This window comes from Paramacrobiotus metropolitanus, unplaced genomic scaffold (genome assembly GCF_019649055.1).
Source record: "Paramacrobiotus metropolitanus isolate TYO unplaced genomic scaffold, Prichtersi_v1.0 Parri_scaffold0000009, whole genome shotgun sequence".
NCBI lineage: Eukaryota > Metazoa > Tardigrada > Eutardigrada > Parachela > Macrobiotidae > Paramacrobiotus > Paramacrobiotus metropolitanus.
In genome coordinates this window covers 1534261-1547524 of record NW_026570229.1, presented here as the reverse complement: position 1 = coordinate 1547524, position 13264 = coordinate 1534261, and the positions used below count along the sequence as shown (strand labels likewise).

At 40.7% G+C, this 13264-nt stretch overlaps 1 protein-coding gene across 1 annotated transcript; it reads right to left on the bottom strand.

Annotated features, from left to right (window-relative positions):
- Positions 1-7864: 7864 nt before the first annotated feature.
- Positions 7865-12606, bottom strand: LOC129582974 (lysophosphatidylcholine acyltransferase-like). The gene is made up of 4 exons (XM_055474614.1): positions 12298-12606; positions 11183-11623; positions 9810-10117; positions 7865-8531 (listed from the first exon to the last, which is right to left on the bottom strand). Exons 2-4 carry the CDS (start codon positions 11525-11527, stop codon positions 8072-8074), a joined length of 1113 nt encoding a protein of 370 aa, XP_055330589.1. The 5' UTR covers positions 11528-11623; positions 12298-12606; the 3' UTR covers positions 7865-8071.
- Positions 12607-13264: the final 658 nt, after the last annotated feature.

Genomic DNA, 13264 nt, shown 5'->3' with positions numbered 1-13264 from the left:
TTGAATTATAAAAATTTAATATTTGACTTACCAAACTTTCTACAGGGCTGTCCAGCAGTATGACTGGCAGTCGAGTGTTAAGTCAAATGACTCAAATTCAGCAAAAAACACAAAAAGCAGTACTACGGCTGGGTAGCCAGCAAGCAGGGTTCCCTGCGATGCGATGGCAATAAATGTCAATGAATATTACAAATCACACAGAAAGCCACATGGATTCTAAAACCTTGTGGCCTTTCTTAGTTAATTCGTAATACTCCTGGCGATAATCAAGGACAGTGTTAAAAGATAATTAAGACAATCTGATGTGATCAGAGAGAAGGAACGCATCTGGGACAAGCAGCAATATTCGCCACTAATATTCTGGGATCCCAGAACAGTAGGCTTTCCTGCACTAGGACCTGATAAGTTAAACCTACAGTTACTTTAAAAAAATTATTATAAATAATAATTTTTAACAAGTTTAGAACAAAAGTTTCTAAAGAAGGCAAGAAAACTGGTCCTCGCATTGCGATAAATCCATTGCTAATTCGAAGTATGGGGAAAGAATCACTTGGTTTCGAATTTCGCTATTGGCGGTGGGCAGCCTCGATCTAACTCAAAATGCTGACCCAACAATGAAAATCGCAGAAACGCGAAGTTTGTAAGTAGCTGGGCGTCGCTTAGACCCGTTACAAGGTACGCCTATCTTCGTAACGGTTTTTGTTGACGCCCCCCGACAGACATCGAGCAAAAAGCGACTTACATCGAAGCCCAGCCAATCGGGACTTGGTACGCCTATTTCTCGCTTCGATGTAAGTCGCTGTTGCTCGATGTAAGTCCGCGTTTTAACTCTGCGCATCCTTTCTAGTGTACGGCGCAGCAGCTCACACAGCTGTGGGTGGATTGGTAACCCATGCCCGCAGGCGGCCAGCGCCGGAAACGGAAGTAAGCCACGTGGCACGTACTGTATCTACTCTGCAGTTTGCTCAGGTTTGACCGGTAAAATGTACAGTAATAAAAGTCTTGACCATCGCTCAGTCTTGACCATCGCTCAGTCTTGACCATCGCTCGCACCGTGCTGCTCGCTTTCGGTTAGACTGCTTAACTTCATCGTTCAACGTGTGATTGCCCAATATTCGGCGTTTCCGACGGAAATTTGCCAATATTCCACCCAATCACCCTTGCTCTCCCGTTCGTGATCATCCGATCATATTATTATTATTATTTGTATTAGCGAATTATTATTTTTAAAAAAAATGACTTCCACTAATAGCCGCACTGTTAACTATACCGTTGAAAATGTAGATAATTTGTATCATTTATTGTCCGGAATCATTTCTAATGACGATCGTGCACCAAGTATTGCCCAGATTTGCCAGGAAAATTGTTCCCGTCCTAAAATCCTTATGCCTGATTGGGAATCGCTCTCTCCTGAAGTTTCCGTCAGGTTTGAAAACTTTCTGGGCGATATTACTTCTCGGCTTAAGAATGCTGAACTACTGGGTCATATTTCTGCATCGGATAATATTGAATTGTTAACCTGGTCTCTTGCCAGTTATCTTATTAAAATTCTTAACTGTAAGACTGTTTCGTAAACAAATTTTTTTGATAAAATTTTGAAGCGATCTGTTCCTCGTGAGTTACTTGACGAAAAATTTAAAATAACTGGCCGTATCACCAAAATTGTTCGCAAACGTAGGCGACTGCAGGCACGTGGTTTTCAGTTACCTGAAGAGGATGTGTTCGCTCTACAGCATCTCCGCGTCCTCAGTAAAAGGTTATGTAATCAGATTGCTGAACTAAAGAAAGCTTCTGAAATTCAGTCTAATGAAAAGTTTTTTCTTAAAAATCGGTTTGACTTTATAAAAGAAAAGTTTTCGAAATCCTCAGGTATTAATTCAAATTGCCTAAATAAAACCGAGATCGAATCGCATTTCAGGCAGACGTACAATCCGGATAATCTCGAAGCGCTCGATCTGTCTTGGCTGAATGAAATTAAAATGCCAGAGGTGTGTGTTCCTTTTAACGAATCTCCAATTCTGGGCAGGGAAGTGAGCAGGGCACTGCTTAAAAAATCAGGGCGCACTGGCTCCGGTCTCGATGGACTCGGCTATGGTATTTTTAAAAACTTTCCAGTGTTACATAATTTTTTAGCTAGTATGTACAATAAAATCGTATCGTCTGCTAATCCACCAACTTCGTGGAATGTCGGTCGCACCGTTCTTTTGTATAAAACTGGCGACGCCGCTGATTGTTCTAACTACCGGCCAATTACTCTGACCAGTTGTTGTGCTAAAATTTTGCATACAGTCATTTCCAACCGGATCCTTTCGTTTGTTCAAAAGAATAACATTATTGATGTTTCAGTGCAAAAAGGCTTTATCGATTGCATGAACGGCTGTGGGCAACACTCTTTAAAATTACAACACATTATTGAGAAGCAACGTAAACTGAAACGCGCTTTACATGTAGCATTGCTGGACATCGCGAATGCCTATGGTTCAGTAAGGCACGAGCTATTAAAGGATGTTCTCTCTCGTTACGGAATCAGTGCATCTTACATAAAGTATATTCTGGCTTATTATGATGGCTTATCTGTGAAAGTTCAAAACAATGATTTTATTACTGATCCTATCCCTTTTAAGGTTGGCCTATTTCAGGGAGATTCAATGAGCTGCATTCTGTTCTTGCTTTGTTTTAACCCTGTGCTCGAATATCTGAAACAAAATAACAATTGCGGCATTGAGATCGATGATGAAAAAGTTGTTGCGCTCGCTTTTGCTGACGATTTGACTTTAATAACAAATAATAAGCTGTCTATGGATAAACTTTTGCGTGATGTAAATGTACGAATGGTTAATATGGGCCTTTTCTTGAAAGTTTCGAAATGCAGATCTTTTTCTCTGACGGGCGGTGTTGCCTCTGACTATGAATTTTTCATTTACGGAACTGCTATGCGCAATATTAAATCGGAGCCAATGAAATTTCTCGGCTCATATGTCTTCTCTAATAACCAACGTCGAAACGCGCAAAAAAGCATTAACAATTGTTTAATGGATCTGCTTTTAAAAACTGACCAGCTTTCTTTGCGCGATGAATATAAGCTATGGATTTACAATAACTATATTGTTCAATCAGTGCGTTTCCTTCTGACTGTGCATGACCTAAATACTGCAGCGATCAATAAATTGCAAAGCTTAACTAATAAATTTTTGAAAAAATGGCTTCGTCTTCCTCAGTGTGCGAATACTGATTCGCTTTTTTTGCCTCAAGGCGCTAATTTCAAATCAATTAAAAATATTGCTTATCAAGCCAGAAGTGGGCTGATTGTTGACTGTTTAATCTCCAGTGCTGACCCAGTAGTGTAGTGTGCTGCCGATGAAGTGTTACAATCGCCTTCTAATCTTATGCACCAATTTGCGCCAGTAATCCAGTCCGAAGCTCAGAACGCCCGTGCCGCTGTTGTGGCCAGTGATGGCAGTAACACCGCAATAAACAATGCCCGTGCCGCCGCCAAAGACAGTGTAACCTCCCATGTTTATTCCATCATTACTTTGGAGCGAGAGCAACACGTGGCCAGTCTTGTACAACAAGGTGCCTGGCTGCGTGTTGCTAATGAGGAAGACGCTGATAATTATTGGTCTTCCTTGAAATTCGATCTCCCTCGCAGCACATGCTCATTTCTTTCCCAAGCCCGGCTGAATGTTGCCCCTTCTTTTACTAATCTCCATAAATGGGGCAAATTGGTGTCTCCTTTGTGTTCCTTATGTGATCAGGCAGCGGGCACACTTGGACATATTCTTAATGGCTGTCAAGTTTCATTACAGTCTGCCCGTTTCACATGGAGACATAATAGTGTTGTTAAAGCGCTGGTTGATGGTCTAACCGCTGCAATCAAGGACACCGACAAAAACACCGAAGTCTTTTGCGATCTAGCGCCTGACTGCTATTCCTCGCATGTTGATACTATTCCTTCAGATATTCTTGTAACTAACGTCTTCCCTGATCTGACTGTAATTAATAGATCTTTGAAACGTATTGATCTTGTCGAAGTAACAATACCTTTTGAAACTGTTAAAAGTTTTCGCAATGCTGATTTAAGGAAAAATACACGATACGCTTCCCTTGAAAACGATCTCGCGGCATTAGGGTGGACTGTTAAACAACATCACATTGCCGTGGGATCATTGGGAATGATTCCCAAAAGGACGAGCCATAATTTAACCTGTTTATTAAAACAAATATCTGGCTGTAACACTAGTACTTCATCTTTATTCTGTAAGAAAATGGCTAAAATTGCTGTTTGTTGTAGTTATGCGTTATTTAATAAACGATCCGATAAACTGTGGCTCCCACCTGGCCCGACTAAGCTTTTCACTGTATAAGTAGTAGTGCAAAATAATTTTAATAATTAATATTCCATATTTTTTTGAAATTTCAGTTTTTTTCAAAACTTAACTGAAGTCATATTTTGGTGTCTGACAAATAGTCTTATAGTGAAATCTGAAAAACTTTCACGTTTTCATAAGTTTATGAAGAAACTTCGATGTAATGTTGGAAAAATCGGTTTCGTTGCTACATTGCTACATTGGAGAGTGTGCGAAAGTTAAATCGAACCTTATGTTTGTCGTAATCAGCTAGTGCGTTTACACTCACCGTAATTCCACTGCCGTCGAATCTTTGACTGACTCTCTCTGTTCTACGTCTCTCTCGCTTTCACACTGACTCGTTTTATCCCTACTCGCTTCTCGGTAACAGTGTGCAGCCGACGTAACCACCAAGCGCAAACCACCCAAAGACGCTCCCGGTCTCCATCGAAGAACGGTGCATGGATGTGTGTTTATTAATTTTGCTCATTTTATATGTGGTTGGTGTGTGTTGCATTGTTGCTTGCCATACACCCCGCATAATTGTATTGTGATCGTCCTTTCCACATAATATACTCTTATAATCTCTGTATTCTATAGCTCCTTCTCTAAAACTACCAAAAAAAAGATTCATGTGTAATGTAGAGGAGAGCAAGCGGTCTTTTACCTTATTGATGCTTCCGTTGCGCGAGTTTTGTTTACAAAACCTTTAAAAAAGAATAGGTTATGCGTGCCTTTTCCCCTAATTTGTAATAGGGGTTTTTTGCCGCATAACAGCAAACGGAACTCAATAAAGGTTGATATATAATATAAATACGATATAGATACAGTACAGTACTTATTATTATCTAGTTCTACTCGTAGTTATTTGAATACTGAATATCTGGGCCAGGACTTCGGCCCCTGTCCTTTGAGGCAAAGCATCTCGGCTTCCACTTCACCAATTTTGTTGCTTTAAAGTACTAGTACATCAAAATTTTTTAAGTGTAGCGGTGGATCCAAGATTGATGACTTTTTTCCAAAATCGCTTGTTTAGGTCCAGTGGTCAATCTTAAGCTTGTTACCATGGACACGATAAGAAATGCACACTGTTCTAGCACAACTTGACCCAGAACAGTAGAATTAATATTATCTGAGCTGCCACTTAACAATAAGTACGAGTATACAATACAAGTAAAAAATTCATGTCACTTAACACGTTAGTCATCATTGCAAGTTATATACTGTATGTACAAGGAGACAGTTCGTGTTTCGATTAACTTATGTAAAGTGTATCATAATATTACTAAACATACGTACGGGTTTATTGATAATATTATGACAGTCTGTAAGCGGCCGCAAAAGCAACACATCCTTGGAATTACTTATTTTTTAATAGTCATCGGCCAATATCCATCCGTGCTGGGCTTGTAATATATTATCTACTGGTTACAAAATAACTTCTGCTCTTAGTATCGCATCCTTAATATGTTTGCTCATTTATTCATCAATAATAATTCAGCCCGATGATCGATATTCTATCATAATTTTTATTTCCTGCGTAAAGATAGAGAAAATACAAACACAATTCGCAAGGAATTAATCATCCGGCTTGTACTCTGTACATGCTTTTGGTATCACTTGATTTATGATTGTAATCAGTTTGAATTTTGTGGCGATCCACGTCGGTACCCAGTGTCTCTCCTAAATCAATGTATTCCAACGGTTAGCGACGAGTAGAATAAGGCGACGGCAAGCTGTTGCAGCAAGGAGCCGGGACACGCCTTTTACATGCATCAGATATGTACGAGTCAGGAGGACATGCCAAAGACACTGTACTAGTACTTCGAAAAACTACAAATCAACAACACAAGCGAATTAGTGAACCCTTTGGGGGTTGGCTTCCATTGCTTTTTTTTAAATTTATGCTTAATTGTGAGTTTCTAGCAGCCAATAGGCACATAAGGTTTTCAGGGGAAAAAATATGTTTTGATATACCTCTATAATATTGTCTATATTTCTCACTGTCAGTCGTTTTTACGGTGTCTTTTCACCGGAAGAGTGAAGTGCAATGCAACTGTCTTGCTTGCAGAATACTAAGATAGCATTAAACAAAAATAATATAGTAATAAAATTATAAAAAAGTAATAATATGGTAATAAAACAATTTATTATTATATAGAAATAGGCAGCAAAATACTGTGGCAAAATTCCGATACCGCTCGCAAATTTATTATTGGAGATATTTATTGAAATGTATAGTAATATTCAGAACAAAAAATGCCAGAATAAACGCCGCTGACTGCCATCCCCATCCACAGGAACATGATGAATCGACAAGAACAACCGACCCCAATCAAACATAACCGCCACAAGAAAACCGAATTAATAACACAACAAAACAACGCCAACACCACCACGATCTACGTGCTCTTCCGTTTGGCCGCCCGGCGCGCCCGTAAAAACTCCCGCACATTCTCGTAGGTGAAATCCGTGGCGGGGATGTCCAGGTACTCACTCATCTGCTTCTGCACATTGTGGGCGAACAACTGCGGATCCTCGCGCTCCTCGGGGCTGGGATGGTACACCGGCTGGATGTGGATGCGCGCCGTGATGTGGGGCTGCAGGAAGAGGTAGAGGATGCTGACCCACACGGGGACAGCGGGGTCCCAGGCCATGATCAGGGGATTCCAGGTGGACATGCAGCTGCGGTACTCGATGCTGGTCATCTGGATGGGCTGGCCGGGGTAGAAGGCGCCCAGTTTGAATTTGAACAGGCACTGCCCGTTGGAGGTGGTGCCCTCGGGGAAGATGAGGACCGGCGGCCAGACGCCCTTCTCGTCCGAGCAGCGCTTGATTAGCGTGTCTTTGGTATTGGTGCGGCTGTACAGGAAATATTAGATATCAGCAAAAATCTTATAACAGCGGACATTGTTGGTGAAAATTGTAAATACGAGTACATGTCATCATATGATTATAAACAAATTCAGGGTGTCATTGGTACTGGTGCGGCTGCAGAGCAAAAATGAAAAATTATTAGTACAAAAATAATTGTCATTGTTATACAGAAAATTTATTAGAAAATGTGAACGTACTCAAAACAGAAAATCAGCCGAGCGTCGACGTTTTTATTGCAAACTCAGCTAAGGCTGGCCGCAGTGCTGAGTGCACTTGAATAACTCAAAAAGTATCAAATTTCCTAACAAGTGTCTTAAGGGCTTTACCCAAACCGTAAAACTTCATCAAATTCTCATTTTTATATTTTATATTACATGGAGCATAAGAAGTTAATCTGTTAATGTATAATTTTCCAAAATAAATTTCGCAAATAAATTTTAGAAGTTTTTCTGCCAACAAGGCAGTAACACTGATTGCAGATAAAATGAGCACAAAACAGTTTTAATTGCACAAACACTGTCAAACAGCATGTTTTCTCGTTGTAGTATAGAAATACGATTCCAAAAAGTAAGAAGCCAAACACAAAATAAGAAAAAATTATAAACAGAAATAGGCAGCAAAATACTGTGGCAAAATTCCGATACCGCTCGCAAATTTATTATTGGAGATATTTATTGAAATGTATAGTAATATTCAGAACAAAAAATGCCAGAATAAACGCCGCTGACTGCCATCCCCATCCACAGGAACATGATGAATCGACAAGAACAACCGACCCCAATCAAACATAACCGCCACAAGAAAACCGAATTAATAACACAACAAAACAACGCCAACACCACCACGATCTACGTGCTCTTCCGTTTGGCCGCCCGGCGCGCCCGTAAAAACTCCCGCACATTCTCGTAGGTGAAATCCGTGGCGGGGATGTCCAGGTACTCACTCATCTGCTTCTGCACATTGTGGGCGAACAACTGCGGATCCTCGCGCTCCTCGGGGCTGGGATGGTACACCGGCTGGATGTGGATGCGCGCCGTGATGTGGGGCTGCAGGAAGAGGTAGAGGATGCTGACCCACACGGGGACAGCGGGGTCCCAGGCCATGATCAGGGGATTCCAGGTGGACATGCAGCTGCGGTACTCGATGCTGGTCATCTGGATGGGCTGGCCGGGGTAGAAGGCGCCCAGTTTGAATTTGAACAGGCACTGCCCGTTGGAGGTGGTGCCCTCGGGGAAGATGAGGACCGGCGGCCAGACGCCCTTCTCGTCCGAGCAGCGCTTGATTAGCGTGTCTTTGGTATTGGTGCGGCTGTACAGGAAATATTAGATATCAGCAAAAATCTTATAACAGCGGACATTGTTGGTGAAAATTGTAAATACGAGTACATGTCATCATATGATTATAAACAAATTCAGGGTGTCATTGGTACTGGTGCGGCTGCAGAGCAAAAATGAAAAATTATTAGTACAAAAATAATTGTCATTGTTATACAGAAAATTTATTAGAAAATGTGAACGTACTCAAAACAGAAAATCAGCCGAGCGTCGACGTTTTTACTGCTAACTCAGCTAAGACTGGCCGCAGTGCTGAGTGCACTTGAATAACTCAAAAAGTATCAAATTTCCTAACAAGTGTCTTAAGGGCTTTACCCAAACCGTAAAACTTCATCAAATTCTCATTTTTATATTTTATATTACATGGAGCATAAGAAGTTAATCTGTTAATGTATAATTTTCCAAAATAAATTTCGCAAATAAATTTTAGAAGTTTTTCTGCCAACAAGGCAGTAACACTGATTGCAGATAAAATGAGCACAAAACAGTTTTAATTGCACAAACACTGTCAAACAGCATGTTTTCTCGTTGTAGTATAGAAATACGATCCCAAAAAAGTAAGAAGCCAAACACAAAATAAGAAAAAAACTATAAACAAGAAATTCCACACAGTGCAGCGAGAAGAAGGCTGTCGCGAACGCCGCGTGTCAGCGCCGTTTGAAACCCGCACCACAACATCGTTCTGACAAAAATTCCGGTAAAAACGTCAACAATTTCCCCTACGGCGCAAATTACGATCTGCCAACTACGTCTACTATTTTGTCCACGTTGAGACAAACTACTTCTCTATAATTCCACGTATTCCATACGTAAACAATCAGAAATTATAGCGATAAACATTTTTAAAAATGTGCGCAAAAACTGCAAAAATCATTTTGCAAAATTGCAGAAAATTCTTAAAGCCACTCAATTGCAAAAATAAAATATAAATAAACAAATTGTATAAATAAAATATCTGCCATTTATAACTCCCAGCAGTCCCAGCCAAAGTTTAAGAAATCCAGATAAAAATATTAATAAAAAATCGGAAACAAAAAATAGGACAATATTAGAAAATTAGAAAAACTGCAAAAATTAATTTGTTAAATCGCCAAAAAAATCTTAAAGCCACCCCATTACAATATAAATGAACAAAATTGCATAAAATATCTGCCGTGTACACCTTCAAACCGATTTTTAAGAAACCCAGATCAAAAATATAAATAAAAAAAATTGGAAACAAATATAAAATGCAATTAATATATTTCTGTACCTTTCGCGAATCTCCCGATCGACATAGATAGGCTGCAGCGCGGTGAGAAACGGTCCAAAGAAGGGCGCCTTGGCCGCCTGCGCCTTCATCACCGGCATGATGGACATGACCCCCGAGATGAAGGCGTCCAGGTAGGACACGTGCGGCGCACAGATGAGCACCGGCGCCACCGCCGATTCCTGGAACTTGGTCTCCCCGACGTACTCAATCCGCTGGATGGCGCAGGCGAAGAACAGCAGGCGCGCACAGGCCAGGATGATCACGCGGCAGCCGTGACGCCAGCCGGTGAAGGGCGCCGCGTTGGCCACCTAATAACGCACAGGCGGAAGTGCATTAACAGGGAATAACAGGGCATGTTGACGCCGTCTGTGTGTGTGGTGATATTCAAGCTCGTCTGGCATTAGCATAACGAGCGACGACTATTAGGCACTTTCCACTCACTGGAAAACTGCTCGAGCACGCTTCCGCCTCAGGAGCGATCAATACATGCGTCATGTGAGAGAGTGTAGCTAGACAGACGGACAACAACACTTATCCCGGAAGGATAGAGACACCGCAAAAACCTTTTCCGCTTTTGACTACCGCCTCCGCTTTCTCTCATTTTCCAAGACTAGCGCTTGCAAACAAAACCCAACCCGATTTTTCCCTCTCAGTGGAAAGACTACGGTCAAATCGTTTAAATAAAATCAATACGGAATTAACGCGCTCCGTCTTGTGGAAAATTTGTACACCAGACGAGAATTGTATACATCTGCACAATTAAATATTCGAAATTCCCAATTTTACTGTTTAACCGTCCAATAAAATTCTCAAGCCATCCGACAAAACCATCCTACTGTTTTTTAATACATTATCTGCCTTTTCTCATAATTTAAAAAACTGCTAAGTACTTGAATTTTATTTCTTAGCCTTTTTGTCAAAATGCAGTACTAAGCCGCCCGACAAACCCATCCTTTCAGATATTTTTTTATAATCTTTTTAGTTTTCTTTTAAATGAAAAATTTGCTAACAAATTGTAATTCCCAACCTTACTCAAACACAGGCATTTTTCGCTTTTTCTTATAATTTAAAAAAAAATGGTAACAGTGTTTTGGTAGCTGAAAAAATCACAAATAAATCTCTCACCAAAATTTCCATCTTCTGAACGGTAAAATTAGAATCCGAAAACTGAAATCTGCGCAATAACAGTACCTATAAAATTTACTGGTTATTTTCGAACATTTTATCCCTGATCAACGATCTTAATTACCAGAAGATATCTAGCTAAAAAATTCCCATAATTCAATTTTAAAATACCAGATAATTCCGGGATGTCTCCAGGCGTAAACCAAATTGTCATGTAGTTTTTTTAACAGGTAAAACGGGGTACTCACTTGGGGCGGCATATTGTAGAGCGCCGCTTTGGCCGCCAACCAGGCGACTAAAATGGCGATCCCGGCCAGCAGCATGCGCAGCGGCAGGATGGGCAGCATGGCGGCCATGATGAAGAAGTCGGCGACGGAGGGCTGGTAGTGGTAGGAGAAGGGCGTCACCACCGTCTCCCCCTCCCCGCCCTCCCGGGGCGGCCAGACGAAACTGTCCTCCCGCTCGAGATCCTTGAAGGCCAGCGCCTTCTTCAGCTTCTTCTTCACCACCTTCCCCACGTTCTCCAAGTGTCCGTTGAGGAACTGCGCCATTCTCAGCGGCTGCCACTCTTCGGGGGTGCGGGGCAAGAGCATGGGAGGAGAGGAGGACGATAACCGGGCAAAGGAGGGGGATATCAGATATCAGCGAGGAGTGAGGTTTCCGCGCTTCCCAACGAAATTATAAATTCCCTAAAATTTAAAAAAATATTTACAATCTATTATTTTCACTGCAAAAACATGTTTGACTTTAGTAAACAAATATGCAGGAATTATACTGTTTAAAAAAAGTCAAGAAGCGGGAAATAACACAGAAAAGCAGAAAGCTGAAAAAATAATCAGAATTTAAAATAATGACAATGTGTGGTAAATCTAAAACGGGCAAAATTTTTTACTTATAAATCATTTATTATTTTTCTATTACTGTATATAATTTAATTAATATTTCTCAATTTTTAACGAAGATTTAATACAGATATATAAACAAAAAACTGGCACAATTTTGCCCGTTTTCTAATTAGTATTCATTTCCATTCATTACACTGTAATTCATTACACTGATTACAGACTCCAGTAAGATTGCTATCTAGAAAGACTAGAATAGTAGAATTAATTAATTAAAATTATTATTTATGGATAACATCATAATTATAATTTTGATATGCATTCAAAATACTGGAATTTATTATGAAAAAATTAACGTAATCAAGAAGCAACGACTTAAAGATCTGAGAACCCATACAGTCCATACTTAATCAGAAAATGATTAAAGGACGAAATATTTACGAATCTTTAATAAGTTTAATACCGTCAAGCAGTACGAAAATCATTCAAGAGAAACTCGAACAAAATGGCGGCCATCGTACCTGATTAGGTTTCGGGAAGTAAAAAATCCGCGCAATTAGAGGGAGATCAGATCAAGAGACTAGCAGATTCCAAGAGCAAAGACCCCGCGTCAGAAATATTGCAGTGCCAATCACGAACAAACCGTTGAAACATCGTGTAAGGTTTCCCGTTCCCTTGATAATTCCATGATGAAGAAATTCATCTAATTAGAGCAGCACTTCCGTGTTACTTCGTGGATGATTAATAGGGAAGAAAAAAACATCCTGGCGTATGCAACTGTTCATCAAGTTTTCACGTTTTTGCGGGCTGCCAGTCTGCAACGCACAGCTCGCGCAGTCAGCGGGCGGAGAAATGCGGTTGCGTCATCCGGATATGCAACGCACGGCACGTGTGCCTGCGCAGGCAGTGAAATCCGGCGCACGCAATATCAAAACCTGTACGACTGGTACGGGTGACATGGTTGGTAACAGGGATTTGGAGTTGAAGACAAGGTTTAGTCGCCAGATGAGGTACAAGTGAGCAGCCAACGCAGCCGTCCCACGTGGCGGTTAGTCCAGATCTTAATCACCACAATAAATCAGATTAATTCAACGATGCCGGTCAGGCGCAGTGTGATCTCGTTCGTCCAGGTATATTGCACTATGTGCTCATCTGATCTTGCTCAAAATACAGTACATACTCTTATCATCGTCATATCATAATGAGACAACAAAAAATTTGGAACATCAGTCAGATTTGTTCATCGTGGAGCTTAAAATGAGAGCGTCAAGCAAAACAAATCCACAGAACTACTACTGTATGTCCGTTGTTTTCCTTTTTTCGTAATTACTACTAGAGTGCTAAGTAGTGCAGTAATGTTGCTTTGAAAAATATCCATGATCTGTTTCTGTTCTGTGGCCCATTTCCGTAGTAGAGATACCCCGACATTCCTCATATATCCTGTGTGACTGAATTTTAAATATTTGCCAGTAAACATATTTGTCAGAA